The sequence below is a fragment of the Sinohyriopsis cumingii genome, chromosome 12, assembly GCF_028554795.1.
Source record: "Sinohyriopsis cumingii isolate HCF-2022 chromosome 12, ASM2855479v2, whole genome shotgun sequence".
Taxonomy (NCBI): Eukaryota; Metazoa; Mollusca; class Bivalvia; order Unionida; family Unionidae; genus Sinohyriopsis; species Sinohyriopsis cumingii.
The window spans coordinates 126,169,185-126,195,084 of NC_142972.1; the positions used below are offsets into that span (position 1 = coordinate 126,169,185).

Here is a 25,900-nt window from a genome sequence, read left to right on the forward strand (position 1 = left end):
TCATATTCACATGATAAATTTTTTCTGTCTCCTACCCTCTTACTTTCTTCTTCTTCTTTCATGATGACAAAAAGCCACAAACAAGTGATTTGACTGTTTTTCAATTTAGTTTGCATCGTCATGCTTTAGTGGTGACAGTTTTCTTTTAAGTTGACCAATCACACAAAAACACAGCTTTCAGTGATTGATCTTGACATGTTTTTCCCTGGAGATGGTAGTATAACATAGATTACATTCGGAAAACACGTGTTTCAAGCAAACAATCAATTATTTCTGCAGAGGTCCTATGATTAACAAGGAGAGTACAAAGGAAAAATATTGTGGAATAAAAATGTATTTCATGTCATCATCGGAGTTATAATTTCTATGATTATTTCCTCTCATGTTTATTGTCAACACCAAACACAATCACTTGCTTATTCAGACAAGCTTTATTTTCACCTTAGTTTCACTTACATTGATAAGCATTAATGTCAGCCCATAGCTGAGGTTCTTGCTGCTGATTCATTCCTTATTCACTGAGTCTTGGCAGGCTCATATCAGCATAGGAAGACTGTGATTTTCATTTGTTCTTTTTTTACGAAGCTCAGAGTGATTTTGACTGGTACTGATTCATTTATCATTTGGAACAATAATATAACAAAGAATATAGACGCTGCACTTTCACACAAAAGGTACTTTGGTGGTATGTTAGAACATTAATGTTTAGTATATTTTTAGTGCTACTTATGAATAACAGATAGAGGTTATACAGTCTACAGCAAAATATGATCAGACCCAACAAAGTAAACACAACCTATATTGCATGCTTCACTGACATGGCCAAACTTTTACATTAATGTTAATTGCTAGGATATTGCTGTTAAGATCATGACAGTTTGTGAAGAGATGCATGCATTGGATTACAACTACAATGTATATGAAATAGGTTACTGTGGCCTACATTTATGCTTAACTGACTCAGCATCACTGTTAAGTTTGTTTCGCAGATGCTTTACATCATTGGGTATTAAAACCTAACCAGTGCCTCATTGTATCAAAATATGGTCATTGTGACTGAAATTTCATAGTTAGATTGGTTGTTGTTGTAGAGTTTAACGCCATTTTTCAGCACAAGATAGGTTATACACGGCAGCCAGTATAAATGGTGGAGGAAGAACCCGAGAAAACCCCAGAAAGAGCCACCAACCCATGAGAAGCCATTGGCAAGCTTTATGACATACCCACATTAGCTGAAGGGGCCCCGAGTGGTCTAAAGTGCTCACCATTCCAGATCACTGCCATCTCACCTCTGTCTGCGTGGGTTCAAGTCCAAGGCTTGGCTAGCGTTGGCAAATGTGGGAAAGTCTGTCAGCAGCTTCTCGTGGGTCAGTGGTTCTTCCCTGGGTTTTCCAGGGTTCTTCCTCCACCAGTTGTACTGGCCGCCATGTATAGCCTATATTGTGCTGAAAAATGGCGTTAAACCCTAGAACAACAACACATCGGCTGAACCTGAGACTCAAACCCACACAGACAGAGGTGAGATGGCAATGATCTGTAATGGTGAACACTTTTGACCACTCCACCACTCAGGGCCTCTTGTTGGACTGGTTTCATTTAACTCTTGTATTTACATTACTATGTTGATACTATACATGACAGTATTACAAATCCTGGTGAAGGGATGTGATTAACTTGAGTCCATTGTCCATCAGTGGCTCTTTGAGTAGCTCTCCAGTCTTGTTCTCTTACCACTGTGAAATCTCAGTAAACTGTTATTTTGTAGGAAGTATTTCTTGGTCAAAAGTATGGGAACATTTGAAAATTACATTTCATTATTGTCAGATAAGAAAGTTTTGTGTTTTTATTGGGATAGTTTATCTGTTTCTTGTAACAGTGCACTTTAATCTCAGCCATTTAAATTAATTGTTAGCATCATGCTCTATGTGCTATATTTTGTGTTATCAGAAGGCACTTTTTTATCCATGCATCTTCAGGTACAATTATTGATTTGCAGATAAAATCCACTATGTTCCTGGAAAAGACAGAGCAAGGCAATACCAGCTGGAATTGGTTTTTAGACTGCGACCTCACTCTGTTACAAAGATCAGCATGCAGTTTGAAAGAGCATTTCTAAAATGGACTGAGTATCCACCTGATGCTAACCATGGATTTTATGTGAACTCTGCCATCATTTCAACTGTCTTGCCAAATGCATATAATTACACTGCATCTCCTCAGACCTCTTCAGTGTTTGGAGATAGGTATGGTTTCCCTTATTTCACTTGGTTCTTATGCTGCAATGCACCTAGATGAAAAGTAACACGTGTACTTGCTTATAAGAGGAGACCAACTGCAAACTGCACAGACCCAGATCTGCCATTGCATAATGCTCTGGCAGATCTGGGTCTGTGCAGTGTGTTAGGAGTAATCAGTAGAACAAACAATATAGACCCTGATCTGCAAATTGCATTATCATCCGGCAGATCAAAATCTATGTTGTTTGTGGTTGGACTCGACTTATTAGAGAGTATAGATGGTAAGATCATATTATTGTTATCATAATGTAATTATTATATCATTTTGAGCCAGAGAGTATGTATTGCTTTTACTACACCAACTACCTTAAACAATATGTATAGAGTTTACTATACCAACTACCTTAAACAAAATGTATTGCTTTTACTGTACCAGCTACCTTAAACAATATGTATAGATTTTACAATACCAAACTACCTTAAACAATATGTATTGCTTTTACTATACCACCTACCTTAAACAATATGTATTTCTTTTACCATATCAAACTACCTTAAACAATATGTATTGCTTTTACTATACCAACTACCTTAAACAATATGTATAGATTTTACAGTACCAAACTATCTTAAACAATATGTATTGCTTTTACTATACCAACTACCTTAAACAATATGTATAGATTTTACAGTACCAAACTATCTTAAACAATATGTATTGCTTTTACTATACCAACTACCTTAAACAATATGTATTGCTTTTATTATACCAGCTACCTTAAACAATATGTATAGATTTTACAATACCAAACTACCTTAAACAACATGTATAGATTTTACAATACCAAGCTACCTTAAACAAGACACTTTTATTCTCACGCTTTATTTTATGTAAGAAATATTTTGGAATAATGGATTGGTTCAGAGGAATTCTGGTTGAAATCTGTTCCCACTTATGTTCGCTTAAATACTGAGACATTCTAATAAAATAGAAACTAAACCTAAGTTTCACCAAAGTTTTAAACATTTCTCCTCAGACAGAGGTTTGCTATACTGTTTCTGTTAATGTTGAAATTTCTTCAGTTGCAAAATACGTACTAATGATTAAAACAAATAGTCCTAACTTTCTAAACTCTGCCCTAGGAATGTTTTTATTCTTGGAAAGCCATGAGTTTAATATTTCCTCAAATTTGAAGAAAAAAGTCCTTAACTTTCGCCCTGAGAATTTAAGATAGTTTCATTGAAAACTATCTAGTTGCCAATAATATAATATGAAAAGTACTACAAATCTACTACAGGGAAGAAAATTTGAGACATTTAATGAAACTGGGATCTTTTTAACAAGACTTTACTATATTCAAATGTTTTATCTTTCAGCGCTAGAGACAACTCCACTGAATTCTTCCTGCAACTTCACACAGAGACATTGCTGGTGTCATTACCAACACCTGACTTCAGCATGCCCTACAATGTGATATGTCTTGCCTGCACTGTTGTGGCTATAGCATTTGGCTCCGTACATAACCTTACAACACGCAGATTCATAGCTGTCGACCCAGACAAACAAACGGGAATAATACAGAAAATAAAGGACAAATTTAGAAGAAAAAAGACCGAGGAAAAAGTTGCAGAGTTGAAAGCATCAGAGTGTGTTGATCGAACTGAATCTGATATAAAAACAAAAAAGGAGGAAGAAAATGTGATAAAGAAAGTGAAAGCAGATCAGAGACTCGATGGATAGACTTACGACTCCAGATTCAATTAAATTTACTTATGCAAATTACATTTCTTACTTACTGATGATGTGTGAGGTAAAGAAGGTCCAATTTGTATGCTGAGAGTATTTGTCAGTGTTAATCATGGACGTGTGCTGATTATGTTGATCTTTTCTGAGTGTTGCATACTGTTGTTCAAGTGTAATTGTTCTCTTTCAGTTTATGTTTCACATTATTTTTCTTTATGATGAAAATACTATACTCATTTAGCAAGATTGAATAACAGCTATGAAATTGTGAATGTTTTATTCTTGTAGAAACAGTCAAGAATTCCTTTGATTTGATGAAATCCTTGAATTTGCATCAGCGATAAAATTATACTTTCTCCTAAAAGAATTCAAGATATTCTGATTCTTATTTGATCCATTTGCCTGCGATATATCTAGTGAAACATGTAAAAAATTGTTGCCAACCAAGCATACAACAGTATAACAAAACTGATTTGAGGAGAAAAAATATGTTAAGTTGAACTGGGGCCTGGTGATCACATAGTTAAACTACCTTTAGAACTGCAGGCAAACAGTTTTGGTGGTATTGTTGCTGAGCAACTGTCAATGAAGATGTCTTCTTTTTTATTGTTTGTTAAATTCCATTACATTGTGATAAATTTTTTCCATACTGAGTCCATAATCCAGCCAGACCAAATTCTGTATCTCCATGTCTATACATCATTCTGACACAGAGTGTCTCATATTAATGTGCACATCTCACTACAGTTAATTCCTGTATCTCCATGTTTGTACATCATTCTGACACAGGGTGTCTCATGTTAATGTGCACATCTCACTACAGTTAACTCCTGTATTGCCATGTTTGTACATCATTCTGACACAGGGTGTCTCATGTTAATGTGTACATCTCACTAGAGTTAAATCCTGTATCTCTATGCCTGTACATCATTCTGACACAGGATGTCTCATTAATGTGCACATCTCACAACAGTTAACTCCTGTATCTCCATGTTTGTACATCATTCTGACACAGGGTGTCTCATTAATGTGCACATATCACAACAGTTAACTCCTGTATCTCCATGCCTGTACATCATTCTGACACAGGGTGTCTCATTAATGTGCACATCTCACTACAGTTAACTCCTGTATCTCCATGTTTGTACATCATTCTGACACAGAGTGTCTCATGTTAATGTGCACATCTCACTAGAGTTAAATCCTGTATCTCCATGCCTGTACATCATTCTGACACAGGATGTCTCATTAATGTGCACATCTCACTACAGTTAACTCCTGTATCTCGATTTTTGTACATCATTCTGACACAGGGTGTCTCATTAATGTGCACATCTCACTACAGTTAACTCCTGTATCTCCATGTTTGTACATCATTCTGACACAGGGTGTCTCATATTAATGTGCACATCTCACTACAGTTAAATCCTGTATCTCCATGCCTGTACATCATTCTGACACAGGGTGTCTCATATTAATGTGCACATCTTACTACAGTTAAATCCTGTATCCCCATACCTGTACATCAATCTGACACAGGGTGTCTCATATTAATGTGCACATCTCACTACAGTTAAATCCTGTATCTCCATGTCTGTACATCATTCTGACACATGGTGTCTCATATTAATGTGCACATCTCACTACAGTTAAATCCTGTATCCCCATACCTGTACATCATTATGACACAGGGTGTCTCGTATTAATGTGCACATCTCACTACAGTTAAATCCTGTATCTCTTTGCCTGTACATCATTCTGACACAGGATGTCTCATATTAATGTGCACATCTCACTACAGTTAATTCCTGTATCTCCATGCCTGTACATCATCCTGATACAGGTGTCTTGTATTAATGTGCACATCTCACTACTGTTAAATCCTGTATATCCATGCCTGTACATCATTCTGACACAGGGTGTCTTGTATTAATGTGCACATCTCACTACTGTTAACTCCTGTATCTCCATGCCTGTACATCATTATGACACAGGGTGTCTCATATTAATTTGCACATCTCACTACTGTTAAATCCTGGTTAATACACTCTTTAGGGAATCACATTTCTGCAATGATAACATTGCACTACCTCATTACATGCCAGCTTTTTTTTTTTGTAGAATATAAAAAAGGCGCATTACCATTTTTTTAATGTTGTTTAATTTTCTAAGAAATGGTTATCAGTTTACTAGCAGATTTGGTTTGATGACTTACAGCAGTTTTGAGTCCAACATGCTAACCATTTAGTCACTGTGTCTTCTTCTATTAGCAGGTTTGAAAGGGCTAAATTACTGTACATTAAGGTGATATAAAAACAAGACAGCATTTATTGATTGACTAAAGATTTCGAAATGTCAAAAGTTCTTGTAATGTTTAAAAGATAAACACACAATGACTTAAAAATTAAGGCACTTGCCTTCATTGTTACTTAATTTTGTGTACGTATTATGCTAGTATATACATAAATGCAGAAAAATCCCTTGAATAAAGTTCATTGAATTTGATGCTGTATTGTGCTTCTTTCAATTTGACATTATTTTGCATGGCTTTGTCTGATTAAAATTATATGTATTACATAAAGCAACAAATAAGATTCACAGTATGTGTGATAATTAGTGTATTGTTATTTTTATTAACTTGATTACATGAGTCATCTGAATTTTTGTGGTCTGTTTTTGGAACAATTTGGGGGGGGGGAATTCCACTCACTTATAAAAAGGTGGACATTTTCAAAATGTTGAGAAAATTTAAAGAAGTAAACAATGTAGATCTAGATGATTTTATTTGGCAAGTATTAATAATAGGTATGAATCTTGTACCTCCTAGATTACACCCTGGCATTTCATTCCCCTTCATTGATGTAAAATATTACCCTGTTCCTTCCTTCCATCTTCTTGGGTTCTTTATTATGTACAGCATTGTGGTTGGGCATTTGTCTTCATTGATGTAGGAGGGTGTAAAATATTACTCAGTTCCGTCCTTCCATCTTGTTGGGTTTTGTATTATGTACAGCATCATGGTTGGGCATTTGTCTTCATTGAACACATTTGTAGTTTACGTTTTACTTGTAATTCTTCATAAGAACATAGAGAAATAAAGTTAGCCATATCTTATACCTGAAGCCCACCGGCTGTCAGATACTGAAATCCGGTTGCCCAGTGTGCTATTAAATGATATAATAACATGCTCTACATTTTAACAAAGGCAAATAAGTATACATGATTCATAAGAAGGAAGTAAGCAGATTCATAATAATAAAGAATGCCTCCTCTGAACTACTCAAGCTAGGCTATCTGATTCTTTTCTTGGTAAGTAAGAAGGTCACCATCTGATTTTGAAATTTCCTGGATCTGTAAAAACTGTCTTTATGCTACAGTGACAAAATGAAGTATTCTGTTTCTTCTTCATCTTCAGTCATAAGGTTTTGAAATTTTGCCTGCTTATTACTACCTGTGGACTCTTTGTATTTTGTATTCTTTCTTTGGATACCTGCAATAAAAGAGAACAGAATAAAAGCAGAGAATTTGCATTTTACTTGAGCTGGCAAGTTTAATTTTCAAGATTTTGTAATTTCACCAGTTTTACAGGTCATCAGATACAACCAATACATGTCCAATTCCCAATTATATTTAGCTTCAAGGTCAGACAAGTACATTTTAGATAACAACCTATACTTGTCCCATGCCCAGTTATACTTAGCTTCAAGGTCAGACAAGTACATTTTAGATAACAACCTATACTTGTCCCATGCCCAGTTATACTTAGCTTCAAGGTCAGACAAGTGCATTTTAGTTACAACCTATACTTGTCTTGTGCTCACTTATACTTCAAGGTCAGACAAGTACATTTTAGATAACAACCTATACTTGTCCCATGCCCAGTTATACTTAGCTTCAAGGTCAGACAAGTACATTTTAGATACAACCTATACTTGTCCTTTGCCCAGTTATACTTAGCTTAAAGGTCAAACAAGTACATTTTGCTCATGTTTTATGATTTAAAATGCACAATCTAAAAGCCTGTCTGTTTCTGAAAAAATAACAAAATTATTAGTAAATTGTACATTATAAAGTGCCAAAATTTATAAAGACATAAGAATTGTAATGTTGTGGTATAATGGGTAGATTTGGAAATATGTTATTGGATACAACTCATACAAATTTAAATGGAATAATGCCTGACTTGACGTTTCTTACATTATGTAGAAATAGCATTCAACAGGATCCAAGATTTCAAAGTTAGAGAGAAACAGGAACCCTTGGAGCCTATCATTTAACACTATGCAGACAAACAGGAAGACACATAATAAGAAATAAAAAGAAAACTTCAGGAAACCAGATTGCCACAATAATGTTTTTTATTTCTCTTTTTCTCTTTAGATACAATTTCATATGTTTGGTGTAACGGGATGACATGTAACTGAATTTCGCATGGATGCTAGTATCCTGAAAATGTTAACTTTCTAAATAAAAATAGAACTCATGAAAATTTTGTTTCTAAACTCTCTGTGATAAAAGAAATCATGCCTGCAGATTAATTGCAATTGGATTGTACCACATGGAAATATTTTATAACATATTTTGACTACAACATGCATCACTATAATTTTTCCTCAACTTTCACTCCTATTTTACCCCACCGCCGCCAACTTGTATGTTTTCCATTCACGTTTAGCCATTTTAAAGACTTGAACAATTAGATTGATTGAAATGCTAAAAATTAGGGCATAAAGGTCATTGCTGTTCATGTCTGAAATTACATAAGTGGCAAGTTTATTCCCATGGCTACCACATCCTTAAATGAGAAAGACTGTTCTCACTGTTACTGTGTAATTCATCTGGAAAGACTATTTTTATATATATGACCTATGGAAGGCTATTCACACGGCTGCTGTGTACATAAATCTATTCATATGGATGCTATGCACGCGATCTCCGAAATACTAATCACATGCGAGATTGTTTGGAATATTTAGGACTCAACCCAAATTGCTATCAATAATCATGCAGACAGACTTTGTTTCAGTGGGTACATGACAGCCATGTCATGGCTTTTGTCCCCTTGCAATAAATTCTCAGATATTACATTATTATGAGGATACAAATAAAATTCATTATGACAAAGAAAATGATACGTTGATTTTGTAAGAGACTTTTCAACTCTTCTCATAATGTTCAGATTACATTTGATACTTCACTATACTATGTAAATTAAAATTAAATAGTCAAAATAAGTTATTTATACTCACTATACTATGTAAATTAAAATTAAATAGTCAAAATAAGTTATTTATACTCACTATACTATGTAAATTAAAATTAAATAGTCAAAATAAGTTATTTATACTCACTATACTATGTAAATTAAAATTAAATAGTCAAAATAAGTTATTTATACTCACTATACTATGTAAATTAAAATTAAATAGTCAAAATAAGTTATTTATACTCACTTCTTAGGAATATAATGAAGCCTATGATGACAAGTGTTGTTGAGCATACCACAATGATTACAGAGGTTTGGTACTCAAAGCTTGAATCTGAAAAAAAATTCAGCCGATTCTTAGTTTTAATGGATTTGATGGGGCATATTATGCTATGATGTTTCTGTCCATCTGTCTGTCTGTCCACTAACTTATCATTTTCTGCACAATAATTCCAGTTGTACAGCATATACTTTTACGAAACTTTGTGGATAGTTTGCAATTGGTAAACTGAAAAATCCTATTGACTCAGGTCAGAAGGTCAAGGGAGCTGTGACTGAAGGAAGTTTGTTGGTAGCTTGTACTTAGAGTAAGACAGGAGGCTTTTGATTTCAGAGAAAAAAAGATGAGATCACATTGACTGAAGGAGGAAATATGGTTTCCACATAAACAGTTCTCAACCAGGTATGTCCACAAACAAAAAAATACATAATGTAAGATTAATTGTTTTGCACGGTAACATAAGTTATGCATCACAGACCTGACTGAAATTTATGAGCACTCAAAGTAAGGTGGATTGCCTGATGACCTTAAGGGTCAAAGGTACATGGTCAAAGTCATTGTGACTGAAAGAAGAACATTTTCTGCATACATTTTTTTAATTTCTCAACCATGTACCCTCACCAAAATTAGTGGACAACTGGCATGTTGAGTAAAAAATAAGTTTATTGAGTAGGGTGTGGGAGGTCCAAGTTCAAGGTCACTTTGAAAGAACCATAGTGGTTTCTACACAATAATTATAGTCCTATATCACAGACCTGGATTAAACTTTTTGGGTCACTTGCATTTGTAGTAGGAAAGAACATTTTGATTTTGAGATTTAAAAAAGTCAAAGGTTTTTGTCGCTCTGACAATAAAGAAGAAAATGGTTTTCAGACAATAACTTTTGTTCCTGATCATGTATTTTGAGCAAAGTTTATGTGTGGCATGCACTTAAGCTATGAAGAGGTTTTAAAGTCAATAGCTGAAAGGTTGGAGTCATTGCTGCTCAAAGAAAAACTGTTTTGAAGAATAGTTTTTATTGAAGAGTAAGTTCCTTAACCAAACTTTGTAGACAGCTTGCACTAAGGGGGATAAGGCAACCCGTGCATTCTAGGGTCTGTTTATAAGAATTCATTATCATGGTAGTTCCAATAAGAAACTACTGGGTTTCTGCACAGTAACATTTAGTTCAAGACCACATACCTGGACCAAATTTCTAGGTCATTGAGAGTCATTTGTCAAGCTCAAAGGCCAACTAAGTTCATCAAATTCCTACATACTAAACTATTTAACACAGGTAGTTATAATGTACGATTCATGGCATTCTTGCTGGGCTTGATATTAATATGTCATTTTTTCTTCTGCTCTTACATTCATATAACATTTTAATAGCAAACATAAACTAATAAATGAACTATTAATGATTTTAAGTATTTTCCAGAGAAAGAAAAACCTGGATGAATATTGATGTCAGAATGGCTTCCTTTTTACTTCCCATCGAGTGAAACTTTGGATAGACACTTAACTAAAGCACTTCAGCTGTCTGCGTGAGTTCAAGTCTCAGGCTCGTCTAATGTGGGTATGTGAGAAAGCCTGCCAGTAGCTTCTTGTGGGTCGGTGGTTCTTCCCGGGGTTTTCCAGGGTTCTTCCTCCACCAATTATACTGGCCGCCATGTATAGTTTATCTTGTGCTGAAAAATGGCGTTAAACCCTACAACAACAACAACAGCACTTCAGCTATGTGTGTGTTGTGCGTGCATGTGTGTAATCAAATCAAACTGCATATACCCAGAGTTCCCATCACAGATCTTAGCCTTTGTAGTTTGTTACAGGTAATCAAAAGAACAAGCAATGTCTAGACTCTGATCAAACAGAGCACTATGCAGTGACAGATTGTGGTTTTCTGTTGTGTGCAGTTGATCCAGACCTGTATGCAAGTCTATACAGCTTCCACTTGTATCCTTGGAAAAGGTCCCTAGTGAGTTTAATGCTTCCGATGTTATGCCCATAGTCATCAGCTGCAATGTGGGTGGGGTTGTGCTTGCTTATCAGATATGCACTTCAATTTCATACATCAGTCTTCAAAATGTTTACAGGAAATGTATATGTATGTATGTTGTTGTTGTTGTTGTTGTTGTGGGGTTTAACGCCATTTTTCAGCACGCGATAGGCTATAGATGGCGGCCAGTATTAATGGTGGAGGAAGAACCTGGGAAAGAACCACAAACCCACAAGAAGCTACTGGCAAGCTTTCTCACATACCCACATTGGCTGAATCCTAGACACGAACCTCCGCAGACAGAGGTGAGATGGCAGTGATCCATAGCGAAGAGCGCTTTAGACCACTCGGCCACTCGGGGCCCCATGTATGTATGTATGTATGTATGTATGTATGTATGTATATATGCATGCATGCATGCATGTATGTAAGTGTTATTATTATTATTATTATTATTATTATTATTATTATTAATATTTAGACCAGGGAAAAAGGAACAGGATTTCTTTTATTTATCTGTGTGTTTATCTATGCACCATTGTCCAGGCTGTAACTCAAATTTTACCAATATATTTGCACTGTAGATGCATCTAGGAATGATAGTTTGTCATTATCAAAATTGGATTGCTGACCTAATCTCCGGAATTCAAATGTTTTTAATAGTTGCAAATGGACTGTTATATTACTGATTATACCAATAACCAAACTCAGAATGTAGATAAATCTTAGAATGAATTTGTGACATGCATCAAAATTATTTCACTAAGAATTAATTTCCTGAGTTCATAATTGCATTTAAAAGAATGTGTCCAGGCTAAACTGTAAATCCTATTTCTAAAATACTGACATCAAGTTTGCACTTAGCATAAATCTTGGAATATGGATGTGTTATTCATTGAAACTGGGTTGATGTGATTTGCTTTCTGGGACTTTTTTTTAATACAAATGCTTCAAAATTGTTTTCAAGCTTTAACTTCTATATTTGTAAACCAATGGTTTGAAAGTCTGTCATACACTAGAACAATTTGCTATTGGCAGTTTAACAAGATTTTGATTTCAAAATTGATGAAAAGTCATACTTGACCCAGCTTTCATACAGTTTTCTGAAGCTGAATACATACTGAACTCGAAAGTTTTTCCTCCTGTAAACTTTATTTCAATAATAAGCCCAAAATAATAGATTGAATGCAGTTATCCTACCATGGTTTGTGAGTACATCTATTGTAGCATAGATGTAAAGCAGTTATCCTATCATGGTTTGTGAGTACATCTATTGTAGCATAGATGTAATGCAGTTATCCTATCATGGTTTGTGAGTACATCTATTGTAGCATAGATGTAATGCAGTTATCCTATCATGGTTTGTGAGTACATCTATTGTAACATAGATGTAATGCAGTTATCCTATCATGGTTGGTGAGTACATCTATTGTAGCATAGCTGTAATGCAGTTATCCTATCATGGTTGGTGAGTACATCTATTGTAGCATAGCTGTAATGCAGTTATCCTATCATGGTTTGTGAGTACATCTATTGTAACATAGATCTAATGCAGTTATCCTATCATGGTTTGTGAGTACATCTATTGTAACATAGATGTAATGCAGTTATCCTATCATGGGTGGTGAGTACATCTATTGTAGCATAGATGTAATGCAGTTATCCTATCATGGTTTGTGAGTGCACAACTCCCTCATTATAGCACAACTTCCTCATTCCCTCCTTATAGCATGACCAGGATAAATCAAAACCCTGCTGATCCCATTGAGGCAGGTTGGATCACATTGTTTTTGTAGACAATGCAACAATAACCAACAGGATTCGATTTACCTGACATGACAAAATCATGGTTGAAATTTGTAAACAGAAGTGTGATATATCATTTTTTTAATCAGTAATAATTTGGATATATTGTGATAAAAGTAAAAACTTGTAATCTTGTTTCATATTGTCAAAAATAATGTCTCAAATAACACATTATAAAACAAAAATATTGATTAATGGTGAGAACAGTAAGACATAAATACTCGTTAACAAGTCTTTTGAAGTAAAATTCAGGTTTTAATTTTTTCTTTTAATTTGGTTTCAGTACAGTCATTATAAAAGTGATATGCTATCATGTATTGCAGATATGAAAAGAGTCAGTCAGTGTGATGACCATGAATGAGAATCTAATTAGATCTTTACTCAGCAGCTAAATGTCGACAACTGTCGATGATTTAATGATCTTTCTGATACAAGCTAATTAACAGATTAACTGTTTTCAAATGTTTATAATGCATGAAAACTTTTGACATAACAGTAACATCCATAGAAAACTCAGAAGCACTTGTCCTTGGCTAATCTTTTGATTGTTTTTCAAAATGTATAGTGATACATTTAAAAATAACATTCTATTTCTGATATAAATGTGTTTGTGTATTGTTTTATATTCATTTTAACAGATTTTTATTATGATCCAATTATAGTTTTCCATAGCAAAACTATTGCCATGTACAGAATGTGTTTGTTAGTACAAATAACATGTATTTGTATACAGTCATTGCCATTTTAACAAAAAGTGTATGGCAACAGATACAATTACTGAACTAAGAAATGAATCACTGTTAACATAGTGATTGGTTTATCTCCTCCATTTTACAAGTGAAATTCTACCTGTATGTAATCATATTGGCAAAAACAACACACTATAAAACAAAAATATTGATTAATGGAACTTTTTTGTTCATTTATGTTTTGCTTACAATGGTTAAACATTGATTTTGAGAGGAAGGCAACTTAAACTACACCAATGCATAAATTTGTATGACAGCTTGATTTATATTATAAGTCTCTCAATTTATTAACTTTTACTGACTTCTCAAGATATAATACCCAATAATATTCTAATCCATTATGCAAATATTGGTGTTGAAAGAAGGTTATACAATTTCATGTATCAATAAAAGTTGCCAGCACAACCCCACTTCAACTGTTGGAGTTAACCAAAATTTGTTTTCCTCACTATCTCAAGTCTTTGTTTATTGGCTACTTATGAACTACATTGCCTACAAGTTAGCAAGAGAGAGGAGTACTCAGCATTCCCAATTTCAGCTGCGAGACCAAGAGACCACATCCCATCGAAGTTAGCAACATTTCAAAGTAGAGCTTTATCATTTAGACTTGTTCTATGCCTTGTTGTTGTTGTTGTTGTTGTAGGGTTTAATGCCATTTTTCAGCATTCGATAGGCTATACATGGCGGCCAGTATTAATGGTGGAGGAAGAACCTGGGAAAGAACCACAAACCCACAAGAAGCTACTGGCAAGCTTTCTCACATACCCACATTAGTCTATGCCTTGTGAAATCAACAGTGGTTAATGGTTAGTGTTTAATCAAAAGCAATCCAAAGTTATGTTTATGTTTACACATTGATTGCTATGTTACCTGAGATTTCTTTACTACAATCCATTTCATCCTTCCAGACAAGGAATTTTGACTCAGGGTGAAGGTCAGTGCCGCATTCACTTAGTAAATCTCTCACGCCGCTCTTTCTGATACTACATATATCTGCAGTTTTTAATAAGAGAACCAAATGTGAAAAAGTTAATAACTTGTACTTAGAAATAACATCAATTTTAGAAATAAGATGGCCTCACTGAAGGTTCTGGAAAATGTGAAAGAGGAATTTCTGTTAAAAGGAATATACATTAGCATAACAGAAACTAAATAAATATACTTTCTCAGTATTCTTTCTTGGCTGCAGTAATGTTGTTGCATAACAAATAGACAATTTCTGTCATTATTGTTTTAAAATATAGTAGCTTTAGATTCATGAATTTTGTCTGCCATTTGGTTAGTAAACAGGCATCATAAAAATGCTAAACTTCCCGTACAAGGATGCATTGTTTCTCCTTCAGCGCAGCTTATAATGTGGAGAATGAACTCTTTTTTTGGAAGATATTTTTACTCCTATTCCTTGATAAATAAATTGTATTACGATTTCAAAATTAAATATCCTGGCTGAAGCAGTGTACTGCCAAGAATTTTGAAATCTACAACAAATGGTAAATTACATCCATACAGATATGTCACGGTGATTTAAAACTCAATAAATAAAACAAAGGCATTTAGGTCTTAGGAGAAAAGATTAACCAATGCAAAATCTTTTGACTGTAATTGACATGAAATACCACAGTCATTGTCTTCTCTGCCATTTCCATCTTTCAGACACACACACACACACACACACACACACAGAACCACAGTAGTTCATAACATCAGTTGTAATGTGCCTCTGAGATCCAATGTAAAATTCTATGCATCTTTATCCGGCAAGATGGGTCCTCTTTTAACAATGCTTTTTTCCAGGTAGCCTCGTTTCATTCAGCTTTAATTCCAATCTGTGATAATATATGCACCTTAAAAGATTCTTTTTAGTAAAACATGAAAAATTCAAATATCAAGGACTGTCATTACCTTTTCGTTCATCACTGCCATCTCTACAGTGATTCTGGCCATCACACAGATACCACAGCAGTTGGCCCCAGTTTTCACTAGCTCGAGGAAGTCTTGGGTCAATAAAAATGCCATCGGAACACCGAAAACTGCTTTCTGCATTAACACTAGGAGAAGAGCCTTAGAAAATTAAGACAAATGCTTGTGATTGGAGAACATGTACTGTATACATTCACCTATAAGACAAGTCCAACTGCAAACTGGACAGACCCAGATCTGCCTGTGCATAATATGCTGGCAGATCTGGGTCTGTGCAGTTCATAAGGAGTAATCATTAGAACAACAACATAGACTCTGATCTGCATGCACATTATCCTATGGCATATCTGGGTCTGTGCAGTTCGTAAGGAGTAATCATTAGAACAACAACATAGACTCTGATCTGCATGCACATTATCCTATGGCAGATCAGGACCTTTTTGTTGTTTGCAGTTTGACTTGACTTATAGACGAGCATAGATGATAGGCTATATAAAACAAAATTCTGAATAATGCTTAGAAGTGTACAATAATAATAATTATCTGATAAAGAGTTATTGTAATATCATTGTGTCCATTCTGTTAATTATACACTGGACAACAAATTTTTACAAAAGTCATGTTACTGAAATAAAATTAGTCAATTCTTATCAATTTTTATGTGCTGAACACGAATATGACAGTCAAATTGCAAAATTGGCTCTAGTTTTTTTGTAATCTGCAAGAAATTAATGTTTACATAACGAAATGCATTCCAATAGTAAAAGGTCAACTGTAATAGCCTACCTATAAAAAATCAAGTCATTGACTACATCTTAGATTTCTTCGCCTGTCTCTTGTACAGCTGTTCGGGAGCATCTCTGAGGAGTGTCCTGCAGTAGTCAGCCAGCATTGTAGTGGACCATTTTCCCTGGTATCTTTGTTCCATTGTTGCGATATCTTGATGAAAACGTTCGCCGTGTTCATCACTAACAATACCACAGTTGCTAGGAAAGAAATCCAAATGGGAATGAAGGAAGTGAATCTTTAGAGACATATTGCAGCCAAGTTTCTTATACTTCATCAACATGTCTTCTACTAGTTCCTTATAGTTTTCTGCCCTAACATTTCCGAGGAAGTTTGTAGAAACTAGGCGAAAAGCATTCCATGCTTGTTTCGCGTCACCTTCCAGCAAGTTGTTGAACCGGTCATCTTTGAAAAGCTCTCGAATCTGAGGACCCACAAAAACTCCCTCTTTAATCTTTGCTTCGCTGAGTCGAGGGAATTTTTCATGCAGGTATCGGAATGCTGGCAAAGTCCGGTCAATGGCTTTCACGAAGTTCTTCATCAAACCTAGTTTGATGTGAAGGGGTGGTAGCAAGATTTTCTGAGCCTCAACCAGAGCTGGGTGTTGGATATTCTTCTCTCCAATGGCTACATTCTGCCTGTGAGTCCATTCCTTCCTCATGTAGTGCATTTCCCTTGCTCGGCTATCCCACTCGCATAAGAAACACATGTATTTTGTATATCCTTGCTGCAGTCCCATTAAAAGGGCAACTACCTTCAAATCACCACAGAGGTGCCAGCTGTACTTGTTATACTCAATGGAATTCAGTAGCTGCCTTAAGTTATCGTATGTCTCTTTCATGTGGACAGCATACGCTACTGGAATAGATGGAAGAATGTTTCCATTGTGCAAAAGCACAGCCTTGAGACTCAGTTTCGAAGAGTCCACAAATAGTCTCCATTCTTGTGGGTCATGAGTGATTTTTAAAGCATTCATGAGGCCCTCAATATCGGAACAGAATATCAGATTACTTTCCTTTCTGAAGAAAGGCTCCAATTGCTGGTGGCGCTTTCGATATGCAGTAATTGTGACATCTTCTTCTAGAAGATTCCATTGTTGGAGTCTTGATCCTAGCAATTCTGCCTTGTTCTTTGATAAGTCCAAATCACGAATCAGGTCATTTAGTTCTTCCTGTGTTATTCTGTGTGGGGTTGATGATGCACCACAGTGAAAATCTGGATCACTGCATGCTGATGGACCAGGAGAAGAACAGGTCGACTCACCTTTGTCTTCGTCAGATGAATCAAGAGAATATTCTGCTGGAGGTTCTGGAATAGGAAGTCCCTCACCATGTGGAACTGGTCTCAATGCAGACGGAATGTTTGGGTAGACTATTCTCGACTTCTTTCGCTTCGTTATTCCGCCGGAAAGAGGAGGAACCAAGCAGAAGTAACAGTCATTTAGGTGGTTGCTTGGCTCTCTCCGCACCATTGGGACTGCAAACGGCATTGATGACCTTTTGCAATTCAACCACTGTGAAAGCTGTGTTGTACATGTAGCACAGCATATATGCGGAGCCCAAGGCTTGTCTTGGTCACCAACCTTGCATCCGAAGTAAAGATGATATGCCTTCTTCACTTGAGAATTGATACTTTTCTTCTGGTTGGCAAATGTCACTTCCCCACAAATATAGCAAAAATTGTCCGCGGTATTAACACACTTTCGAGGCATTACTGTTCTTTATTGTACGTAAATGGATAAAATAATAAGTTTTATGTAACAGTAGCTTGAACTGTCTCGCACAACGTCTAAAATATTTTAAATGCTGAACCTATCTGATTGGGCTTTATATAGTACACTGCTTACGTCAGCTTCAGCAGCCGCCTGGCATTAGTATAATAGGCCTACACATGTATAGTACACTGCTGACGTCAACTTACTTCAGCAGCCGCATGGCATTAGTATTGCATTGCATCAGAAAATGATGCAATCAACTGTGGATGATGTGAGCATGATGGTATTATGCAATGTTACATCCTTATTCCGGATGTTGCTGCAGTCCTACTGGAGAAATTTACACAGTGAAACATAGAAAATGAGGTATATGAATATCTTCAAAACGAGAGCCAATACAAATTTTTCACGGTTATATTCGTGTTCGGCACACCAAAATACTACAGATTAGGGCCTTTTCAAGTCAGTAATGATTTCACTGTTGACCAGTGTTATCATTGTGTCCATTCTGTTAGTTATCATTGCGTCTATTCTATTAATTATCATTGTGTCCATTCTATTAGTTATGAGTGTGTCTATTCTATTAATTATCATTGTGTCTATTCTGTTAATTATCATTGTGTCCATTCTATTAGTTATCATTGTGTCCATTCTATTATTTATCATTGTATTCATTCTATTAATTATCATTGTGTCCATTCTATTAATTAACATTGTGTCCATTCTGTTAATTATCATTGTGTCCATTCTATTAGTTATGATTGTGTCAATTCTGTTAATTATCATTGTGTCTATTCTGTTAGTTATCATTGTGTCTATTCTATTAATTATCATTGTGTCCATTCTATTAGTTATGATTGTGTCTATTCTGTTAGTTATCATTGTGTCTATTCTATTAATTATCATTGTGTCCATTCTATTAGTTATCATTGTGTCCATTCTATTATTTATCATTGTGTCTATTCTATTATTTATCATTGTGTCCATTCTATTAATTACCATTGTGTCCATTCTATTAATTAACATTGTGTCCATTCTGTTAATTATCATTGTGTCCATTCTATTAGTTATGATTGTGTCAATTCTGTTAATTATCATTGTGTCTATTCTGTTAGTTATCATTGTGTCTATTCTATTAATTATCAATGTGTCCATTCTATTAGTTATGATTGTGTCTATTCTATTAATTATCACTGTGTCCATTCTATTAGTTATAATTGTGTCCATTCTATTAGTTATCATTGTGTCCATTCTATTATTTATCATTGTGTCTATTCTATTAATTATCATTGTGTCCATTCTATAGTCCATTAATTATCATTGTGTCCATTCTATTAATTATCATTGTGTCCATTCTATAAGTTATCATTGTGTCCATTCTATTATTTATCATTGTGTCTATTCTATTATTTATCATTGTGTCCATTCTATTAATTATCATTGTGTCCATTCTATTAATTATCATTGTGTCCATTCTATTAGTTATCATTGTGTCCATTCTATTAGTTATCATTGTATCCATTCTATTAATTATCATTGTGTCTATTCTATTAGTTATCATTGTGTCCATTTTATTAATTATCATTGTGTCCATTCTGTTAGTTATCATTGTGTCTATTCTATTAATTATCATTGTGTCCATTCTATTAATTATCATTGTGTTCATTCTATTAATTATCATTGTGTCCATTTTATTAATTATCATTGTGTCCATTCTGTTAGTTATCGTTGTGTCTATTCTATTAATTATTATTGTGTCCATTCTATTAGTTATCATTGTGTCCATTCTTTAAAGAATCTTTTTCAAAGGCAAATACAAAATATAGGCAAGACAAACAAATAAAACAGAAAAATGGTTATGTTTGCAAAACTTTACATGGTTGTTGCTACAGGAATTAAACCTTTTAACTTTATTATATTTCAACTAATTTGTTTCAGCTTGTTGCTAATACTGGAAAATATTTGTATTGAACTAGAAATTGATGAGCCATAATGACATCTGTTATTTTATGTAAATTTATAAGCAAATTTAGAGAATTATTTAAAAGAAAATGTGTTGGCTGCAAAAGATCATTTTATTTGTGCATGGTTTTGTTTTTCTAGTCTTCTTGGTTTAAACTGCTTGGTTTCAATGTTCTAAGGTGCCATATCCAGTAAAATTCCTTTTCTTTCCTAGTTTGGGAACTCCAGTTGGGTTTTTGAATGATTGCAATAAGTGTTATATCACTGAAAATGTGGCCAGGGAGAAGTGTTCTGCGACTGGGCTTCTGTACAGCTTTTTTGTCATTCAATCAGATCTATGAAGGTTGATCCTTTTGTGAAGCTTTTCAGTTTCTCAGACATACTGAAGGCTACATATCTTACATGTGATGAGGTAAATTACATTCTCTGTTTTGCATATTTTGTTTGGACCATGTATGTTTAGTTTCTCTCTAGTCACTGTGATAGAAAATGTCCTGGACTCTATCATATGTTGACAGGTTTTGCACCTTTTATTGCCACAGGGGCCAGACTGACTAGGGTGGTCTTGATTAGTGATTGGCGTTAGCTTTGCCCTGACTTGGATGTCCTTGAGGATTTTTGGTCTCTGGTAGTCTACTACATGTTTGTTAGGGAGGATTAATTTTAGTGCATCCGACGATTCTGCAATGGGCCTGTGTTTCCCAATGATTTTACCAACTTTGGGGTTGTCTGGATGGTAGGTCAGGATAAATGGTATCCTATCAGCCTTTTCTTTCTTTCCATATTTTAGTAGATCATCACAGTTTGTATGTTTAGCCCTTTGGGATGCCTCCATAATCAAGTCTTTGTTGTAGCCTCAGTAGATTAAATGTTTAGATAGCTCTTCAGACCTTTTTAGGAATGTTTCGTCTTCGGAGCAAATTCTGCATATCCTCAGTGCCTGGCTATATGAGATGTTCCTAATGCAGTGTTTTGGATGACAGTTGCTTGGGAGTAGATACTGGTGTTTTTCAGTTGGTTTTGAGTAGATGTCTGTATGGAGTTTGTTTTCAACCAGCCTGGTTGCTGTGTCCAGGAAGATGTGGTTTGAGTTGGAGACTTCTGCCGTTAATTTTATTGAGGTATGGAAGTTGTTTGCCTTAGATATGAAATCATCCAAACATTCTCTTCCATGTTGCCACTTTCGTTTCTATATCATCTATAAAGTGTACCCACTGGTATGGTGTAAGTTCAACCAATGCTTAAAGTTGACCCTCCAGTTTATAATATAATACATGTACTGTTTATGCATTTGATATTAGGAGATTCATTGAAGAAATGGATATATAAACACATCACAGTTTCATAAACATTATATGAAAATAGCCACTTACTGCAATATTCATCTATTCCATTACTACAGTCTATGATGCCATCACAAGTATGGTTCATTGCTATGCACTGGATTAGGGAACAGGAAAATTGGCCTTCTTTGCAAGTTTCTGGAATAAAAACCTAATACAGTAACATGTAGATAATCACGAAGATAACAATTTATTTCTGGATAATTGGTTTTATAGATAAATCAACAACTGTATGCATAATGATTGGTACAACAAAACAAATACAAAAATACCAACTGATAGACTCAAAATTCAAAATATTTCTGCTGCAAATATAAATTTGCAAAATAGTCTGTTACTGTTACCCGAAATGGATCCCTAAAGATCATCAAACTACAGATTGGATAGATAGGTATCATTGATTTAACAGATATATATATATATATATATATATATATATATATATATATATATATATATATATATATATATATATATATATATATATATATATATATATATACCAGTATATATGAAGTATTGGAAAGAAGAGACATTGAATCAGTGAATCAAGTCTTGTCAGATGTTTGATTTGCTAACACCAGAGTCCCCCAGTGATCTATTTTGGGACCCCACTTATTTGCAATTTTCAGCATTATATGTAATAGTTGACAATTAGATTGTGAAATCTTAAACAGTGACATAAGAAATATATAAGAATGGTCCAGATGTTCTTTGGCTAAATTTAATCCAGTTAAGACTGAATCAATACTAATAACATGAAAACTTAACCAGAATCACCATCCTATATTACGCATGACCTAACCAAACCTATAAAAGGTCTACAAAACATTTTTGCCTTATATTGAACAGTGGTACCACTTGGCACGCACATATTAAATACAATTCTGACAAAGCCTGGCAGGAATTGAATTGCTTCAAAAATCTCAAATTCAAAACTAGATTGATTATCAATGGAAAAATGTACAAATATTGTTCCAATTTATGCTGATCACATTGCATGATAAAACATTACTAGGGAATAAAAAGTTGAGGCATTGAGAATAATAACTGATGCAGCTGAAAGTGCATCTTTCTCCACAATTGAAACAAGCTGGGACCGTTGCAAGGACAAATTGCTTCAGTTATATAAAATTTACCAAGGACTAGTCCCCACATATCTTCAGGATTTGATTCAGCCTTTATTTATAGAACACGAGACTTACTCCATTCAATCTACAAATGATCTTCAACCTCCTATGAGTAGAATGACCATGGACTATAATTCATTTCTACTATCTACAATGACCATGGATTATAATTCATTTCTACTATCTACAACAACCATGGACTATAATTCATTTCTACTATCTACAATGACCATGGACTATAATTCATTTCTACTATCTACAATGACCATGAACTATAATTCATTTCTATTATCTACAATGACTATGGACTATAATTCATTTCTACTATCTATGATGACCATGGACTATAATTCATTTCTACTATCTACAAGGACCATGGACTATAATTCATTTCTACTATCTATGACAACCATTGACTATAATTAATTTCTACTATCTACAACGACCATGGACTATAATTCATTTCTACTATCTACGACAACCATGGACTATAATTCATTTCTATTATCTACGATGACCATGGACTATAATTCATTTCTGCTATCTACAATGACCATGGATTATAATTCATTTCTACTATCTACAACAACCATGGACTATAATTCATTTCACTATATACAATGACCATGGACTATAATTCATTTCTACTATCTACAACAACCATGGACTATAATTCATTTCTACTATCTATGACAACCATGGGCTATAATTCATTTCTATTATCTACGATGACTATGGACTATAATTCATTTCTACTATCTACAACAACCATGGACTATAATTCATTTCTACTATCTACGACAACCATGGACTATAATTCATTTCTATTATCTACGATGACCATGGACTATAATTCATTTCTACTATCTACAACAACCATGGATTATAACTCATTTTTACTATCTACAACAACCATGGACTATAATTCATTTCTACTATATACAATGACCATGGACTATAATTCATTTCAACTATCTACAGTGCATCATGGACTATAATTCATTTCTACTATCTACAATTCGAACATGGACCTTGTTACCTGTTGAAGTAAGAAATAACCCTTCAATACATTATTTTAAAGCCTATTTAAACCACGATTTAAAAACAAAACACTCCAAGTTACTACTAATGGTGATATAGTGTCCCAGATCATGCATAATAGGCTAAGAACAAATTGTAGTAACTTTAATTACAATTTATATATGAATCATTTATCTAATCATAAGTATTGCTTCTGTGATGACCTTGGGAATGCCAAACAATTCCTTCTATACCTTTCCAAATGTTCAAATCTCAGAGATTAAATCCTATACACACTCCTTTTGCTCTTACAATTGAAACATTATTATTTGGCAACCCTTTGTTAGCTAGAACATAGCTAGCAAATATTTGTAACTGTGCAAAATTTGATTAGGATGATAAAGACATTTAATTAAATGACTGAACTCACAACCTTTTGAATCACAATTAATTAGTTCTTATTCATTTTTTATGCTTTGTATGTAAGTTTATGGACATTTTCTGTATAACTGTTTTATGTATAACTGTTTTATGTATAACCAGCATCCAGATCAATGATGTTACATGATTTTTGTTACTTTTGGGCAGACAGTGCTAATAAGTTTATGCTTTGTGCTGAATCACCCCAAATCATATGTTTGTAATTGTATTTGACAAGGTTTCTCAAATAAATGTGGTTTAAACTAAGTCTTGTCTCCCAAATGCCACTGATAATAGTGCTGCTGTTCTGTCCTAATGGACCCCACCTTCAAAATGAAAGAAATCATCTGAGACAAAGAAGGTAAGACACACTCACATATTGACAATATTCGATTGAAGAAATCCAAATAACTACAAAGATCAAAGGCATCTTTACATTGGAATAAATGATATGTCCAGTCTAATGTCATCACGAATAAATAGATATTAGGACTGAAATATATCTTCAATATACCAGAAGAATGATTCCAATAGATTAGAAAGAAGATATATATATATATATATATATATATATATATATATATATATATATATATATATATATATATATATATATACATGAAGAGGGACCATTTATCATATTAAATAATAAATAATTAAAAGTTATTGATTTTTACTGAGATGTTGAAAATAAGAATGTTCTGAGTTTGAAAGGTCAGAGCTGCTTACCACAAACTTGTACTTTGCATTGATAGTTTTCAAGAGGAATAACAGCTAAGTTGGACAATGCAAAGAACTAAACACATTCAATCAGGAATTTTATGTACCATAAGTCAATTCATAAATGCAACAAACCAAAGTTTACAGTGGTACTGACCGCATTCAGGTGTTAGATCGTATATCAAATTATATGTACAATGAAATGAGAATGCAAAGCCAATGATCTTGACTGAGAAAGAACAACTGCAAGTTCAAATTTCCATTCTATTTTTCATTCATAATTTCTTAGGTTATGGTTTACATCTGTTCATCAAGGAGTTGGTAGTAAAAAGATCCAAGAAATGAAGCAACGATCATCACATATGTCGACAATAAAGATTTTTAATTTCAGTAAGATTTATTGGATAGAAAAAGATGGTAGGAAATGTCTCAAGAAAATCAATGTTAGATTGGTAGATGGGTCACATTAATTTGTAGAGTATCTGGCTAAGAATTTAAACGATGGCATATTCGTTGAGATGACAATTCAATATTTTCATGCCTTGACATTTACATATTTGAGGAAAGGCATATACCCATATCAATACATGGTTAGGTCAGACCAGTATGATGAAATGGCCATACCGTCCCAAAAACGTTTATGTTCATGTGTAAGTGATTCAAACATATCCAGCGGAGATTGCCAATATGTAAAAGATTCTATCTACACAGCTATTATGTGAACAATGTATTTAATGTTGTGTTACATATTCATAGAAATTATATGTCATAATATTATTAACATGACCCAGCACATTATTACAGTGCATCTAGCTTAGCTAATGATGCCAGTTTGAACATTGGTTCAATCAGTACTTTAACCAGTTTCTAACAATCAAGAGTGGA

General features: G+C 34.2%; 2 protein-coding genes across 3 annotated transcripts in view; one reads left to right on the forward strand and one right to left on the reverse strand.

The window, feature by feature from the left end:
- LOC149787413 (GPI-anchor transamidase component PIGT-like) overlaps positions 1-6,486 on the forward strand; it is a 40,159-nt gene extending 33,673 nt beyond the window's left edge. Inside the window, exons 9-10 of the mRNA XM_089978024.1 lie at positions 1,997-2,243; positions 3,615-6,486. Of these exons, the coding sequence (XP_089834150.1) occupies positions 1,997-2,243; positions 3,615-3,978 (611 nt within the window). The 3' untranslated portion in view covers positions 3,979-6,486. The remainder of the gene's footprint in view (positions 1-1,996; positions 2,244-3,614) is intronic.
- A 259-nt stretch (positions 6,487-6,745) lies between these two features.
- The window catches only part of LOC149787414 (SCO-spondin-like), a 75,895-nt gene continuing 56,740 nt past the window's right edge, over positions 6,746-25,900 (reverse strand). For both annotated transcript variants that reach the window (XM_089978026.1, XM_089978025.1), the window contains 5 exons: positions 21,756-21,863; positions 15,903-16,061; positions 14,871-14,993; positions 9,435-9,521; positions 6,746-7,471 (listed from right to left, as the gene is read on the reverse strand). In XM_089978026.1, the coding sequence (XP_089834152.1) occupies positions 7,353-7,471; positions 9,435-9,521; positions 14,871-14,993; positions 15,903-16,061; positions 21,756-21,863 (596 nt within the window). In that variant the 3' untranslated portion in view covers positions 6,746-7,352. The remainder of the gene's footprint in view (positions 7,472-9,434; positions 9,522-14,870; positions 14,994-15,902; positions 16,062-21,755; positions 21,864-25,900) is intronic.